General features: G+C 32.5%; 1 protein-coding gene across 6 annotated transcripts in view; it reads left to right on the top strand.

The window, feature by feature from the left end:
• Positions 1–17412, top strand: part of LOC148623219 (girdin-like) — an 89372-nt gene extending 71960 nt beyond the window's left edge. Inside the window, exons 22-27 of one of the 6 annotated variants that reach the window (XM_088564876.1) lie at positions 1985–2084; positions 7063–7548; positions 8533–8586; positions 10392–10528; positions 12328–13460; positions 15311–17412. In XM_088564876.1, coding sequence (XP_088421002.1) covers positions 1985–2084; positions 7063–7548; positions 8533–8586; positions 10392–10528; positions 12328–13460; positions 15311–15317 — 1917 coding nt within the window. In that variant the 3' untranslated portion in view covers positions 15318–17412. Of the gene's footprint in view, positions 1–1984; positions 2085–6014; positions 6054–7062; positions 7549–7918; positions 8048–8532; positions 8587–10391; positions 10529–12327 lie in introns of all 6 variants that reach the window. The other 5 variants (XM_088564875.1, XM_088564878.1, XM_088564877.1 and 2 more) reach the window with 5 other exon arrangements.
• Positions 17413–17555: the final 143 nt, after the last annotated feature.

The raw sequence follows: 17555 nt of genomic DNA on the forward strand, positions 1-17555 counted from the left end.
CAAATGACTTCACATAGTTTTTTGAGTATTGGTGATTCAAAAGTGGAGGAAAGCAGTAAAATATCAACTTATAAAACATGTATAAACAAAATAATATCCACATTGTAATTCCCTATGTCTTTCTAAGCAAACAATATGAATTATATTTTTTTCTTTTTTGCATCTTAATTATCAAACTAATCCTCCTCACTAAATCATATATACCAACAGGTATGGAGAACTGATAGTATAATACACAAAAAATTAGGTCGAGTAGTCAATAGAGGTGTGCAACTTATAAGGCTACAAACCACTAATGTCACTTCCCATAGGCTCCAAGCTAATTTCACTAAGTTCAATGTATTATGGAGCTTTTACCTTAATTTTAACCTGAAGAAGACTATACATCACCTAAAAGCTGCATGTTTACACTAATAACCCACAAAATATGTGGGATTTACCCCCTTCCATTGCAACACTGGCTCTCAGAAGAGAAAGAGCTAAAAATAGAATGAGCATGAAGGATCATATTTGACTATCTGTTATGTTATTGGGAATTGGTAACATCTTGTTACGTGACTGAGTATTGGTAATATCTTGTTACTTGACTGAGTATTGGTAACATATGTTACTTGACTGAGTACTGGTTACATCTGGTTACTTGACTCAGTACTGGTAACATCTGGTTACTTGACTCAGAACTGGTAACATCTGGTTACTTGACTCAGTACTGGTAACATCTGGTTACTCGACTCAGTACTGGTAACATCTGGTTACTTGACTCAGAACTGGTAACATCTGTTACTCAACTCAGTACTGGTAACATCTGGTTACTTGACTCAGAACTGGTAACATCTGGTTACTTGACTCAGAACTGGTAACATCTGTTACTCAACTCAGTACTGGTAACATCTGGTTACTCGACTCAGTACTGGTAACATCTGGTTACTTGACTCAGAACTGGTAACATCTGTTACTCAACTCAGTACTGGTAACATCTGGTTACTCAACTCAGTACTGGTAACATCTGGTTACTTGACTCAGTACTGGTAACATCTGTTACTTGACTCAGAACTGGTAACATCTGTTACTCGACTCAGTACTGGTAACATCTGATATATCATTTCTCATTGACACTTTACACTAATTTGAAATTAATAGTATGAATTTCTGTCAGATAAAAGTGGTTGAAATGACTTCTTCCCTGGAGGTAGTAAACATTTGGAGCTTTATTGATCAGATCATGTTGAAGTTTTGATATAAAAAATGGAGAAATTATTTATACTCTGTTCTCACTATTTTGCAGTATGGCTAGATCAAGAACATGGAACGATGCACATTTTCAGTATTTGTTGTGCTTGACCTAGGGACTAAGTGTAAACTTTGAAACCACATATTTGTCAAGTTTTCTCTAGGACAGGAAAATTAAGAGACCAACTCAACCATTTTCAAAATTTTGGATGGTCATGTTCAGAAAATTGCTATTAAACTGAATAAGATGAAATAAGGATTTAAAAGCTATCATGATCATTGCAAAGTTGTGGAAGGACATCCCTACAACTTATCATTACAAGGTTTTTGATAAAAATAATTTTATAGAATTTTCTTTTCAATACATTGATACAATGGGAACATTTTTTAAGGCACAGAAATTTACCTTAATTTTTTGCAATCAATTACTGAGTGTTAAAACGCTGCATCAGAAAAATAAGTTGATCAGAATAAAAGGCTAGATTTTGTACTAACTTCATACAAAATAAAAATCCACTTTCCACAGACTTTTTTTTCTTAGTCTAGAAAATAGATAACTACTGTGATAAAGTAGTATAAATCAAACTATTTCTGTTGGAAAATCTGTTTTCCTATGTGATATGTAATATAAGGAAATCACTGATACTCGTTAATTCACTGCCTGGTGGTTTAAAATCCCAGTGCATATTCAATTTCTTGCTGAATATGGGTTAATTTAATTGAATTATTTTTAGATTTTTTGCCCTTTTTACAGAATCAAAGGAGTAAAAGTCGAAACAATTTAACAGATTTAAGTTCAGATAACACATCTCAAGGTGACATTACTCAGAATGGTGATGCCGGTGGAAAATCTGGTATGTATTATAAACACATTACATTAGTAGAAAAAGTCAGGTTTCTCTTGTGTGTGTCAAATTGCTTAATCATTTCAAACAACAACTAACATTAACTGATAGGTGGTCAAGTCCCAAATGTTCTAACAACAAGTTACAATAACTGATCAAGTGGTTAAGTCCCAAATGTTCTAACAAAAGTAACAGTTACTGGTTAAGTGGTTAAGTCCCAAATGTTCTTACAAAAGTAACAATTACTGGTTAATTGGTTAAGTCCCAAATGTTCTAACAAAAGTAACAGTTACTGATTAAGTGATTAAGTCCCAAATGTTCTAACAAAAGTAACAATTACTGGTTAAATGGTTAAGTCCCAAATGTTCTAACAAAAGTAACAGTTACTGGTTAAGTGGTTAAGTCAAAAATGTTCTAACAACAAATAACATTTCCTGATTAAGTGGTTAAGTCTCAAATGTTCTAACAACAAGTGACAGTAACTGGTTAAGTGGTTAAATCCCAAATGTTCTGACAAAAGTGACAGTTACTGGTTAAGTCCCAAATTTTCTAACAACATGTAAAAGTACCAGGCTAAGTACCTAAATAACAGTAACTGGTTAGGTCTCAAATGTTTTGTAGATTCTGTGAAAGTTTTATTTGATTCAGTCAGTGGTGTGGAAGGAGTAACGGATAAGAGATTCCCAATCCCCCACCCCACCTGTATAATGGAAGAAGGGTTAACAAATCCAATGGGATATTTTCGTTGTCATCCTACATAAGTTTAGTTATGTTATTGCTCCTTTTAGGAGTTGATTTCTTTAAAGGGCCATTTTATACTATATTTATATCCAACTTATATATAACTTGCAAAGTAGGGTGTCCATCCGTCCTGTTTCTTCCCTGATTCCTTCCTTACTTCAGTTACACATGGGGGACTCATCTCTTAACCACTGCTCCTATAACACAGGCAAAATTATTTCACATGATTTTCACCTGAATTGAGCAAATAAACTAAGCAACAGAGTTCACATGAAATTCATGTGAATGGAGCCTTCACGTGAAATTCACACGAAATGTTCACATGAAATTCATGTTTAGTGAATTTCACATGAAAATCATGTGAATTTCACATGAATTTCATGTGAAGCTCGATTAGCATAAATTTCACATGAAAAATATTTGCCTGTGTATACCACATAATGGAATGGATTGAAACTTTCACAGAATCTTTATAACATGTTTTTATTTTAGATTTCATTTTAACACTTTTTATTTTAGAATTGAATCCTAATCAATTTATGGATCTCACATAACAAAGCATAGATTTTGTCATTTGTGGGTATGAGGACATGGGGGAACCCATTTCATATCCGTTACTCTTCCTACACCACAGAATGGAATTGAATGAAGCTTTTAAAGAATCTTTTTAATATGTTCCCATTGAGCACCTCCTATTTTAGATTTTGATCATCATCAATTTTTGGGTTTCACCGACAAAACAAGACTTTGTCATTGGTGAATATTGGGACATAGGGTACCCATTTCTTATCTCATAGTGGGGGATATCATTGCTCACAGTATAAGAAACTCATTTCTTATCTTATAGTGGGGGATATCATTGCTCACAGTATAGAGGACCCATTTCTTATCTTACAGTTGGGGATATCATTGGTCAAAGTATAGGGTACCCATTTCTTATCTTATAGTGAGGGATTTCATTGCTCACAGTAAGGGGGACCCATTTCTTATCTTATAGTGGGGGAGAATAATCAAGGGAACCAAGGTTATAGCGTAATCAAAAGAATATAATCCAGGGACAAAGACCAGACGTGGAAAACAGACACACACAACAAAGAACATAAAATAACTAAAATAATACATACAAAGTAACAAAAGCAAATGAGCAACTAAAAACTGGGAGCATGGACCAGGTGCACCAGTAGGGTAAGCGTCCTCTGCTTTTCTAGAAACACCTGCCGAGTTGCTCATAAAAAGTCAAGTCCGGGGTAGAGGTAAGGAAAACTATAACACATTTAACAAATCAGTTTTCAAAGTGCAGATGGATACACCCTAACGATCCACGAGTTCATGATGACGACCATAAAACTTCTGTAGTGATGACTTCACTTGCAACATAGCCCTGTTCCAGAAGCCTAATTGTTAGAATTCCAGCGTGATACAAAAAGTCTGTGTAGTTTCGGCAAGCTCTGTCATAAGATATGAGTTGCGATATGAACACTCCATACCGAGGTGCTGAAGGGATGTTGCCACAGATGAAAGGAAAGTTGACAATTCTGAATGTAAAGTAATCACGTTTGTCCTAAAGTTTGGTCAAGTCGTCCTTTACCATTGATTTCTAAGTGTAGGTCAAGATATGAGGCTGACTTCACAGTGTCTGTAGTATCCTTTATCTAAAGTTCTTTGGGGTAGATGTGATGTATCAAATCCCGAAAATTAGGATTGTTAAACGATAATCGTCATCTTTATAGCGGAAACTGAGATTAAAGGATCTAGCTAAATGATATTCTTTCTTTCGGATCAGATCAGCCATAAGAGTGCAGGAATAGGTCAGCAATTACAGGAGCACAATTTGTTCCCATTGGAATGCCGACCGTTAGTTGAAACCTGTGTCCACCACACTGGACAAATATGTTGTCGATAAAAAATTCCAGCATTTTGTAAACATCTTCTGTATATTTGGAAGATGATTTGGAATATTTTCTTACAAAGGATGAGGCATGTCTACCAAGAACTATATATTTGTATCTAGGTGTACCATCTTTTTTGGAAAAATAAACAATTTATAATGTTTTTAAGTCGGGATTTTAACTGAGGAATGGGGAATAGAAGTATACATTGTTGAAATACCATAGGTTTTAATGCTATTATATTCTGATAATAGTCTTGATCTGATTGTCTCCAAAAGATATCATTGCTCACAGTTTTTCTAGTCTGCTGTTATGGTTTTTTCTTGAAATCTGTAAATTTCTTTGTTGGGGTGAATTATAATAAAGACATCTTTTTAGTAAGATTTAAATTCAAGTTTTCTAATGTTTAGAGGTAAGAGATTCCTTCAAGCCTCTTGTTGTTAATAATATTTAGATCTAACCTTGTGATATTAAGAGAAACCTGTATTTTTCTTTGCAAATTTTTTTTTTATTTAGAAGCAGAAACTTTAATTGAGAACTTATGCAAGTCTGTGCTTCAAAAAGTCATATTCACGTGCTTATTAAAAAAAAAACAACCATAATTTTTCTTTTATGATTCAAAATGTTATCATGAATTATTATTGATGCTTTTGAAAAGTTAAAAATTTGATATAGGAAGGACAATGTCTATTTATTCCTGATAAGTGAATGGTAGAATAGACAAATTGTGATATTGATTAACAAGCAAAGCTCACTCTTAAATAAATAGAAATTTGTCTTGAAATTCATATCTTGACCACTGTAGAAACTTTCGTCAAAGCAAAACGCAACATCTCTACTTATTGAAGCTTTGAAATGTAGTCAAAATACCTGCTAGACAAAACTTTTCATAGAAATTTTAAAGAGAGATGATTATATCCTAAATCAAATTAAACAAAGATGGTAAATGACGTGAATCACTTTATTTAAGAGGGAACCTACTAAATGCTTTGCTCACACTTAAGGCTAATGCCTTCCTCATATTAGTGTTATCTTATTCAGAATCAATACAGATGAGATCTGTTCTAAATGCTCTCAAAACTGTCCTTGAACTGTCAGAAGAACAGTTCTGTGACAGATTTAGAACAGTTCTAGACCCAGCTCTTCTGACAGTTCCCCTGAGAGTTTAGAATTGTTCTTATCTGTAGCTATGATTGAATGTTGTTCTATAAATGATATACATCAATACAATGTCTGTTTAATGATTATCTACACAGCATGGTCACTGATTATCTTTACTAACAGCATGCTCACTGTTTTATGTTCACAGTCAATATGGATGATCCTATATATATGTATATACCCTTTGGTAAGAAGGGAAGAGGTTCTGTAGTTCAGCATTTAGTTTTATAGAGAAAGTAGAACTAAGGGAAGTGTTTTTACTAAGGAAGTAGAATTTACAGAGTTTAACTGGGAGAGCAAATATCAGGAAGACCTTTTTTATACCCCTAATCAACGAGAGGATTGTAAATTGGAATCACCTTGTCTCTGTGTCTGTCAAATATCATTGCTCCCAATGGAAGGATTTATTTCAAATTTGGTGTGTGTCTTTATATACCTGTAGATAAGTCATATTTTGCGAGTGATTTTAGATGCTGTTTGATATTAATTTACTTTTTATTGTGGGACTTTGCCAGTTTTATATGACCACACAAAAAATAATTCTGGACAATTACTTGACTATATATATATAAACACTTTGATTTTGTACCCCAAGATGACATTCTTCAACAGGAAGGCTTGGAATGATTTTTGGAGTTGAACCATTTTCTTGATATCCAGACTAAAAGTGAATTGAGCTTTGTAAAATTGTACCAAGAAGAGCCATACCTTCATAGGTAGGCTGGTATCTATATTTTGGATTGTGACTGGAGCCATTTATGACCAAGGAGCCAAAAATGATAACATGTGTTTGGGTTCCACTAAAACAGTTCCTACAAGTTTTGCCTTTTACCCCCAGTGCAACACAAATTCCAGGCATCCATCCATCCGAACATTGTAAGCACTCTCACACCTACACTTTTCAATGAATTTTCATAAGATTAATACTTAATGTTGCTACCACCAATTGCTTGGACAAGGTCAATGCAAGTGGCTGATGGATCATTTTTGTAAGAGTTAGTGCCCTTAAAACTAAGAAAGTCTTGTTTATTCTCTTATGTATGACATTTTTAGTGCTCTTATGCCTTCATATCTTTATAAATTTTCATAGAACATGGTGGGGGACATTGGAAAACTGTTCATTTATTTCTGAGGTTTTTGTCATACAATATATTTGGCTGTGTCACACCAATTTACTGATCATTTATTCATCAAAGGTCTGTATCCTGGTGGCATTACTTTTACTGAGTCTTTGGAGTCATGCTCAAGTGCTGAAACTACACAGTCATTGAATCATTCAACACCACACTTGATACCTAGAGGGCCATACATTACTATAGCCTCCCTCAAATCACTATTAGAATGTAACAAGCCAACTGAAGGGTCATCACTTCAGTCTACTTCGCAGTATACAGAATGTTGTGATATGTCTTCTGTTAAGTCTTGGTCCAAAGTTTCTTTAGAACCAAGTATTTCATCAGCAATAAGGAAAGACATACCGGTTTATGTAGAACTAAAGGAAATGACATTATCTCACACTTCTACACCACAACTTTCTGGGCAACCAGCATTTGTAGAAAGTACTTCAGCACAGAACTTCGATAATTCAGTGACCAAAATGGAACCAAAGTCATACACATCTTCACCAGATGCCAGAATGGAAAGTTGGTGTTCAGAGGATAATATTACCAAGGACCCTAGTGGTACAGGTTTATTGTTGGGTTGAGATAGCACTGATTCTTTATAAAAATCACAAATATTAGTATCTTACACTTGGAAATGGATTAGACACAGTTATTGTTGTAGTGGGTTAGTTATCTGCAATGTACTTCAGGAATATGAATTGTATGCTGCATTGATTTCCTAACGTATATCACTTGTTCACAACAGGTTTTTATCCTGAATGCTATTTTGTTATTGAGTGCAGTTTAATGAGTAAAAGGCATGTCTGTGAACCAATTCTCTCTTTATTTACATGCATGTTTTCTTTTTTTTGACCTATGTATCAGCATGTTTTAACATAACATCTCCAAAGGTCTTCAATTTTTTCATACAACTTGACTTGTTTTAAAGCTGACTTACAGCGAAGGAATAGTGCTGATAACCTTCTGGATACACCAAGTATAGCTCGACAAAAACCCCTTGCCAAATCTACTACTGCTTTGCACATGCTCAGTGGTGATGGTGATAATTTAATGCAAGGTAATTCTGTTGTTGTCGGTTCTTCAATTTGGTATTGTCTATTTTTTTTTTTTTTTTATTTTGGTGCCTTCATTATTTACACAGAACTCAGTTGTTTAATTTGCTTTTTTAGTTCATATTGTGCCTTTGTATTGCTTCGCTTCCACATAGTTTTTATATTTCAAACACAGTAGTTTTTTCATTGATTTCCATGTTGTGACAGTTACACATTTATAGAAATATATATTTTTATCTACACATGTGATATTAATGTCAAATTGAGAGAAGGATCTGAATGGTCATGGACAGAAGGATTATATAATCTTCTCTTTTTAGATTATATGTGTAATGGACATTAAAACAACCATTATCTTTTTAAGGTACTTTCACTTTGTTTTCCTTTGAACTTTCTTTTTACTATGCAGAATTATGTGAGAACTTAATTAAACATTTTCCTTCAGTATATGAGAGTATAACCCTAATATGACATACACTCCATTCTTTAGGCTCCAAATCTACAGAGGAGTTATTAGCTGCTGGTTCTACTAGCTTACTGCCAGGTAAAAAACAGTATTGGTTTTTGTTTGGATGTTTCATTATAAATGTTACAATAAGTACTATATGTAGGGCGTATTGATGTAGGGCATGTTGATGGACAGACTTAGTGTTTATGATTTGATGTTTTGTTTGGATGTTACAATAAGTACTATATGATTTCTATAGTAATTAGGAAGGTTATTTTATTTGTTTAAGTTTTTCATGCATCACATCCTACGTCAAATCAAAACACTAAGTCTGTCCATCAAAACGTCCTACATAAAATCAAAACACCGTCTGTCCATCAACAAGTCCTACATCAAATCATAAACATTAAGTCTGTCCTTCAACACGTCCTACATCAAATCAAAACACTAAGTCTGTCCATCAACACGTCCTACATCAAATCAAAAACATGTCCTACATCAAATAAAAAAAATGCTAAGTCTGTCCATCAACATGTCCTACATCAAATCAAAAACACTAAGTCTGTCCATCATCACATCCTACATCAAATCAGAAACACTAAGCCTTTCCATCAACACGTCCTACTTCAAATCAAAAACACTAAGTCTGACCATCAACACGTCCTATGTCAAATCAAAAACACTAAGTCTGTCTGTTTACATGTCCGACATTAAATCAAAAACAATGTAAAAATATAATGTTGATTATTTAAAAGAAATTAGTATGATAAAATTCATAAAAAACACTCTTTCAAAGGGGATAATTGGTGGGGAAATGTTGTATTGAAATGTATTGGGAATTTTAGTTTTTTTAATATTACAAGAAAAAGAGTTCGGTGATCTGCAATTTTCTTTTGGAAATATGAAAGAATGTCAGTTAAGTGTTCCTTATAAACAGTTATAATAAATTCTATCTACCAGTATTTAAATGTTCGTGAAATATTGAAAATTCCCTACATAATTCATATAAAATGTTGTTAAAAAATGCCTGTTATTAGGCTCAATTATCTCAAAATCTGGTTTGATGGTCTATGTTTTTTTCACATTGAAACTCTAAATTATGTTCATTCAAGGTCATCTTTAAGAAAAACCCGGAAAATTTATCTACTAGAAATATTAGGTATGATCCACCATAGATAAAGATCAAATGCCAACATGTCACATTATAAATCATAATTCAGAAATTGACATAATTTTTGTGGTTCATTTTGATGAAAGGATTTGTTCCCTTAGTGTGTTTTTTTTTTTCAATGTTATTTGCTTCCAAGTAATAGGTTGTTTAACACTAAAAAGAAGGGAAAGGGGGCTGACATATCAAGTGAGCAGCTGTTTGTTATATTCTTGTACTTCCTTGAGTGAAAGAAATTCATAGATGTGACAAAAGATAGTGAAACTTAGGTGGTGGGCAAATTTTATGGCAATGTATGCTATTTTACTCACAATGTGTTTCGTACATGATTAGTTTGTACTCTGTTGCATACATGCAGTTTGGACTGTAACACATGTACTGTTTGTATAATACATGTGCTACATGTGTGTGTTATGTGACTGTTTACCTTGTAATTTATACTGTGATACACCAATCATGTTCAACACATGTATAATGTGTACCATGTGTGTCAATTATTACACATGTGGATTATAGGGTTACTGTGTTGCTCAAATACACAAATATATGATTGTTTTGTGGAAACATTTTTGTTGCTATCGAAATGAACTTATCCAAGGCAATAGTTTTTAATATTTCCATTAAGTAGCATTAGTAGGAAAATAATTATAGAATATAAATTGGGGTGAACTCATTTCTATTGTATACACTTTGTATGTTATTACTAAAATTATTGACCGATTGCTTGTTTCAGGTCTAGGACGTCCTGCTGTATTCTTGGATGATGAAGATGATGATGGAGGCTTTGGTAAAAGAAATTCACCTAGTAATGAAATGTTAACACTAGAGCAGTTCTTGATGGAGAGTGGTAAAACATCAAATATCTGTCAGGTAATACCCATTTTCATCATGATGGAGAGTGGTAAAACATCAAATATCGGTCAGGTAATTTCCATCTTCATCACGATGGAGAGTGGTAAAACATCAAATATCGGTCAGGTAATACCCATCTTCATCATGATAGAGAGTGGTAAAACATCAAATTCTGTCAGGTAATACCCATCTTCATCATGATGGAGAGTGGTAAAACATCAAATATCAGTCATGTAATATCCATCTTTGTTCAAAAATTTAATAACCATGAAAATCATAACTCATTTGTACATTAAAGGTCATCTTTGAGAAAAACTAGGAACAAGAGCTCCTGCTCAACTTAAAACTCACCTCTTTTTGTCTCTGTTTTGGTAAATCATATTAAAAAGGATGTATTACATATTGTTTGATGTTTGATCTATGCAGGGGTATTTTAAGGCATTAGATTTTGACCCAAGCTGAAGGTTTGTTCACGGTAGGAACAGAAGTGTACTAGGGTTGTATCACACATTATCTACAGTAACTTGTCCTCCTCTATCATTTCTTATATGTTTACAAGAACATTTCTACTGTTTCTGTCTTTGATTTTGGCATTACTTTTCTTTTTTAAAAAATGACATTTTCTTTATTTTCTAAGTTTTATAATCAGAATGCACTGATTAGGTTTGAAAAGCTCAATCTGTGTGTACTTGTACTGCCATTAATTTACAGTAACTTGTGCTGTGATCAACAATAAATAAACTAGTGAATATTATTTATGAACAATATGAAGTTAATAAAAATTGTCTACAAAAACTATGTTAATAATTGGACTTCTTTTGATATGCTTAAAGCACTTGAATTCCTGTTAGACAACTTATTATAGGTTTTTGGTGAAACCGTGTATCATCAAGTTACTGGAATTCCCATGGGACCAATTGTTCACCACTTATTGCAGACCTCTTTCTGTTCTGTTACAAATAATAATTTATGGGTAGGATAAATAAAGACCCTTCCAAACAACAATTGGTAGAAAAATTTAGTAACGTCTTTAGATATTAGGACGATATTTTGGCTCTAAACAAAGATGACTTCAGTATTTATGCTAAAGATATATATCCTGTAGAACTGTCCTTGAATTAAGCAAATATTGATAATAAAGAATGCCTATTTCTTGATCTTAGTATTCATATAGAAAATAATCAACTTAATACTAAAAATTATGATAAAAGAGATAATTTTTCATTCTCTATTGTCAACTATTTGTTTTAGATGGGGACGTCCCCTTGTCACCGTCATATGGTATTTACATATCACAGTTAATTTGATTTGCTTGGATAGGTAACAATGTTTCAGATTTGAATGAAAGGAATCTTTATATAATTGATTTACCTTCAAGTTTCATACCCTAAAAGTCAGGCTAGAATTGATTTACCACTAGGTTTCATACCATAAAGGGCAGGCTGCAAATGCTATACTTAGGACATTAAAACTACACAAATTGATTATATTTGGCTGAAACACAGGGATAATAGGCTTTATGACATAAAAACAATATTAAATGTCCTTTGCATAGTAAGAGTATTTGACTAAGAAATGACATTATAAAATAACATTTTAACAAACAAAACAAAAGGCAAAACATAGAAATACACTTAAATACAGTTAAAATTTGTGTCCGTACTTGCACAAACTATTTAGGGATTGATTGTAGTCATATCAAGCTGCGCAGAGATGTTTTGTTTATGTGTTCTTCTAGGCTTGACCTTAAAATATATCTGGCTTCACTCCTTTACTTATTTCATTCATTACTCAAAATATTCTAAATTATATTTCAGGGAAATAGATCTGGAAGTAAGGATGATCTGGAATCAAAAAGTAGTGAGAATTCAGACAATAGTGGTAATCGTAGGAGACGTCAAGCTCCGGTGCCACCAAAACAGATCTCTATACCTGATGTTGTATCACAGTCACAAGTTGAGTTAAACTTGTCACGAATGTCACGTATCTCAGCTGGTAGTAGTGGCAGTGGGTATGAAAGTAGACCTGACAGTGTTGAACATCAATCTACTCCACCTCAGTCTAAACGAGATCAACCAGAGACATCCACACCAGCATTCATCAATAACAACTTACGAAAGTTGGATGAGGCAGGGTATTCTCCATTAGTGAAACATGACTTCAGAAACAAATCATTAGGATCAACTCCATCAACAGCAACAAGGACACTGCAATATACTTATCCCACACCATATAAATCACCACAGAATCGAGAGTTACCTCCAACACCCAATGATCCTCCGTCAGACAGGTTAGATCGGTTATCAGGTTATTCGCCAGCCAATAATTCTGATCGGTTGGGGGAACTTTCCTCTGCTAACAATTCTTCTAGTCTGTACAGTAATAAGGATAATTCTATTCTGTATGATACATCAATTCGATCAGGTCAGACCTCTCGTTACAGGGCAGGGTCACCTGGACAAGGGAGACAAACTACTCAGTACCCAAATTCATCTTCACAAACAAATGGTCAATTAACTCGAGGGCAGTCATTAAATCGTCCTCAGACATATCACGAATCACAACAAAACAGTATATATCTAAGTATTGATGACAATAAAAATGTAGAACAAAGATCAGAAAATCATTATGCTCGTGTGCAGCGAATTGAACGTCCAAAATCTGTCCCTCCAAATATGTTTGAGGCTATACAGAATCAAGAAAACACTCATACAAAGGAGGTACATAATAAAGGAACTCCTCCTAAACCTCCACCACGAAGAACTCGAGATCCAGGACTTACAACTGGTCGAGTCAGCTTAATAAGGGAACCTGGAAATAACCGAGGAACAGGTCGACAATTACCTCAGGGAGATTTGTATCGATCATCAACACCTACATTAAGGAAGGATGCACCACCTCGTCAGACAAGTGAAGATCCACCCAAAGACCCAAAAGCTAACTCTATTTGGTATGAATATGGTTGTGTTTAATTATTATAGAGTTTACATATGCTATCACAAATAAATTATGTAGACAAAGTTCATTTTCTTTCATTTAAAAAAATATATATCTAACTGTCCTTTTTTAATGCTGCTGTTTAATTTATGAGCAATCTCAATTTTTCCACTACTAATACCTAAAGATATGATGCACAGTGACAATAATTGTTTAAAAATCAATGTTAATTCATTCTCGTGAATTTCTATAAAACATATAAAGCTGCTTGTTTGTTTATAAAGTTGTTATATTTTACTTTGTATCTATCACATTTTGAAATGAAATTTCACATTAACTTGATGTATATGAACTTACTATTATACAGTGATATTTATAAACCTTATTTATGTCACATGGCCAACCTGGATCCTTCTGTATTGTATGGTCCATATTGGACATTATGTCAGTTACTTACTGTCCATAACAGCAATATGCATTTGAAAAGTGGGAAATATAAAATGGTGTGTCATCTTCATTTCTGTTCAGGAAGATATGTCAGAGCAATTACTTTATTAATAGTTCATGATACAATTTATTACAGCTGTGTAATAAATAGGTATAAAACAGTTTAGTGTACATACACCAAAATATCGTCCTCGTCCATATTGTACTTTGTACTGATTACCTGTAATAGACTCTCCTCATGCATGCATAGCTCAACCAGTACAGATTTCCAGTACAATGAGGACTCCTACAATATTTGTGTGTATTGTATATAACATTATATTAACATTATTTTTTTTGCTTGGTCATATTGTTCTGTTGATTGTAAAGATTTATAACACATACCTATACCTAAATCTTGTTTTTAAAGGGAAATTCAAAAGGTTAAATTTTACTCAGATATGAATCTCCTCCTAAATCTTTATGAAACTATAAAAAAAAAAATATGATTAGGTTATGCCATTGTTCACCTGGTAGTCTGATTTTGATATTTCCTTTGTAACTTTGATGTTGACTTTTTGCTCATTTTGTAGTAGGGGAAAATAATGTATGTCTTAATATGAATACTTTCTGGGTTTATATTATAAAAATATATGCATGTATATATACATGATATATATTTGTTATATAAAAGTTACAAATACAGTGTAAATACTTGATTAACTTGATGCACTTGGAACATTGGTTTTTATATTTTAAATCAAAATTGTTTATTGGATAAAGTGTAATCAAGTACATTTATAGTAAAGGAACAGATCAGGGCAGAATTACAAATTAGTGTTTACATTATAGACATACATACAAGTCATAATTATTACTTCTCAATGTTAAGGTTCTTCCTAAGTTATTTCCATAATAGTATGATATGGATCTGTTGGTGCAGGTGAATCAATCTAGATATTGATAAAAACTTCTTTTTTATGAAAACCTTAAAAGCATAGTTTAAAAATACTTTACTAATTTATATGAATTGAATTTTAAATTTGTGCAGTTTACATGGAAAAAGCAAGAATGATCGAATTCAGGACTTGGTTCCATATTTTACCAGGTGTAACAATTTAAAATAGGAGACTGTGTTAATGTATAAATAAGTATTAAGATTGGAGGATGGATACCTTATAATCACAAAATAATGGAAGGATTTCACATTCAAGAAGAAAAGAACACTAGACTTAAATTTAAAAAATCACTTATGAAATGATGTATCTTCTCATAATTCATGATCTCACAAATGGCTTTACCAATATGGTGATTAAAGGGGGTTAGTATACTTTAAAATTGTGTGTAATTATTAAACAAAATAAAAATAAGAAATTAAAAAATAAAAAAGTGTTTGAGTTTTGGTAATGAATTGACTGTTATTTTCTTATTTGACAGGAGATGATGATGCATGGTGACAAAGGTGGTGATTCACTGCGAGCTGAAGTCTCCTTATTAACACCCCTGTGTAGTGAGGACTTCTTCCCATTTCTTTATTGTATCCTATTCAGTGTGTTTCTATAACACCATTGTTTGTCAGCATGTATCAGTCAGTGCTATCAAGAATTGACATGACCTTTTAATCATTTCTTTCAACACTTTCGAAAAAAAAAATTTAAGAAAAAAAAGATTTATTGGACAACAATGTAATTTATCAATGATGTTGGTAAAAATTCCAAATTGAGTAAAACCTTAATAGTTCAGTATAAACAATTTCAGTAAGGTTTAGGTTGAAGGTCCCTCAGCATGAAAGGAATTTTATTCAGCTTTTCTCATTTTAGGGAAATTAACAAAAAAAATGGTGATATATTCATGTCAGTTTTTGTATTTCTTTTCATACTAGACTGTAACTATTAACAGACTGTAATTTCAGAAATTATTGTGATAGTTTTTATTTTTAATTTTATAATCTCAACAATTCATACTCAGACTAAAAAAGTTTTTTTACAGTACTGAAATCAATTTACTATACTAAATAAAATAGAAAATAAAGAAAATTTAACAATTATAAATGAATGCAATGATATCTGAATTTACAGTATAAAATATGTGTAGCTGTTATATATGTAGTAGTTTTACTCTATAGCTATTTTGAAAGACCTATTGTAGATGTCTGTAACTTTTTGATCGTCACCTCTCTCATTGCAGTGATCCCCTTGCACCTTCCCACCTGCTTTGCAGTTGTCAGTATTGTTATTGATGTATATTATGTTGGAGATATTTTTTCTGTGCTGTATCTGTGTTTTGTTATTTATACATTAACTTTTTTTGCTAACCAATACTGTTGAGGTTACTTAAAAATATAAATCTTACTATTTTTCTAAGCTACCATATAGTTACTGTGTAAGAACTATAAACTGTATAATAATTAGGTTACTATATGATATCAGATATTAATACAGTTATGTTCAGCTAACACCCATTACAATTTTTGTTTTATATGCTGGTCACATGGAATCATCATTCCTCACAAATGTGCAATCAATCAACTTTGTCTTGTTATTTTGGGTTGTTTTTTTTTGTATCATTGGTGAATACATATTTTGTTTGTTATTTTATGTGTATTCATATAATGGTAAGTTTCTATAGTAATGTATTAATGACATTATTCTGTAATACAAGAATCTGAATTGTATATTTATGTAGTAAATGGCTTTGTGTATATCATTTCATTCCGTGTACATACAACATTCCAGCAGTATTTATTCACAGTGCCTTGTTATTTTTGATGAACTTTATACAAATCCGTCCCTGTAGGTGATCTAGTCCTTAGGTGCTTATAGATTGCTTATGTCCCAATTTTTTACTGATTTATTGATCTACATGTCTCTCCCTATAAATAATCCAAGTTTATTACTTGCACAAATCAATTATTATTTTTTCATAAAAAAAAAAAATGAAAATTATGTACATGAAATTTTGTACCGAACATCATTGAATGCAATAATGAATAATAAAGTTAAAGAGGTTGTCTGTTTTAAACCAAGGCAGTAGGTGCAATATGCCAAATTTTGTTTCCAAAAAAACTTTTATACATTAGAGATCACAAACTCGTGTCTTCTTAAAAATGAATGTTGGTTTGTTTTATACTGAAGTGGTAAGAGTTAAACAATGTACAAACTTTAAAACAAAGGGAAAGAACTCTTTGATATGTACAAATTTAGTTGATTTATGATGCAACTTTGAATAATCATTAGCTTTTGTTACAGAAAAATCCTTGTTTTCTCTTGACACTAGAAGGAATTTGACATAATATTAGAACAAAAATGGTGTAATAAAATTCACTCTTTGTGACCTTTAATGTGGTGAACTTGATGGCATTTCCTTTTGTTATGCTGGTTGCTATTATAGCATTTAAATTATTGAATGTCACATGTTCTCATATGACTGTATTTTGTTTCATCATGTGACCCAGATTGCTATTTGTGTTCATGCATTTGTTATTAGTGGCTTGATCACCCAATTTGTATAGAACAGAAATAAAGAAATACACAAATGATGATGATATGTTTACTTTAAATATGCTACAAGTGTAACAAGATTTTGATTAGAAATTGGGGAGATACTGGAGTCATTAATAAAAGATCATGTGGGGAGACACTGGAGTCATTGATTATAGATCATGTGTAAGAGATACTGGAGT

This window comes from Perna viridis, chromosome 2 (assembly GCF_037379345.1).
Source record: "Perna viridis isolate PV_CMFRI_1.1 ecotype Kerala chromosome 2, ASM3737934v1, whole genome shotgun sequence".
Taxonomy (NCBI): domain Eukaryota; kingdom Metazoa; phylum Mollusca; class Bivalvia; order Mytilida; family Mytilidae; genus Perna; species Perna viridis.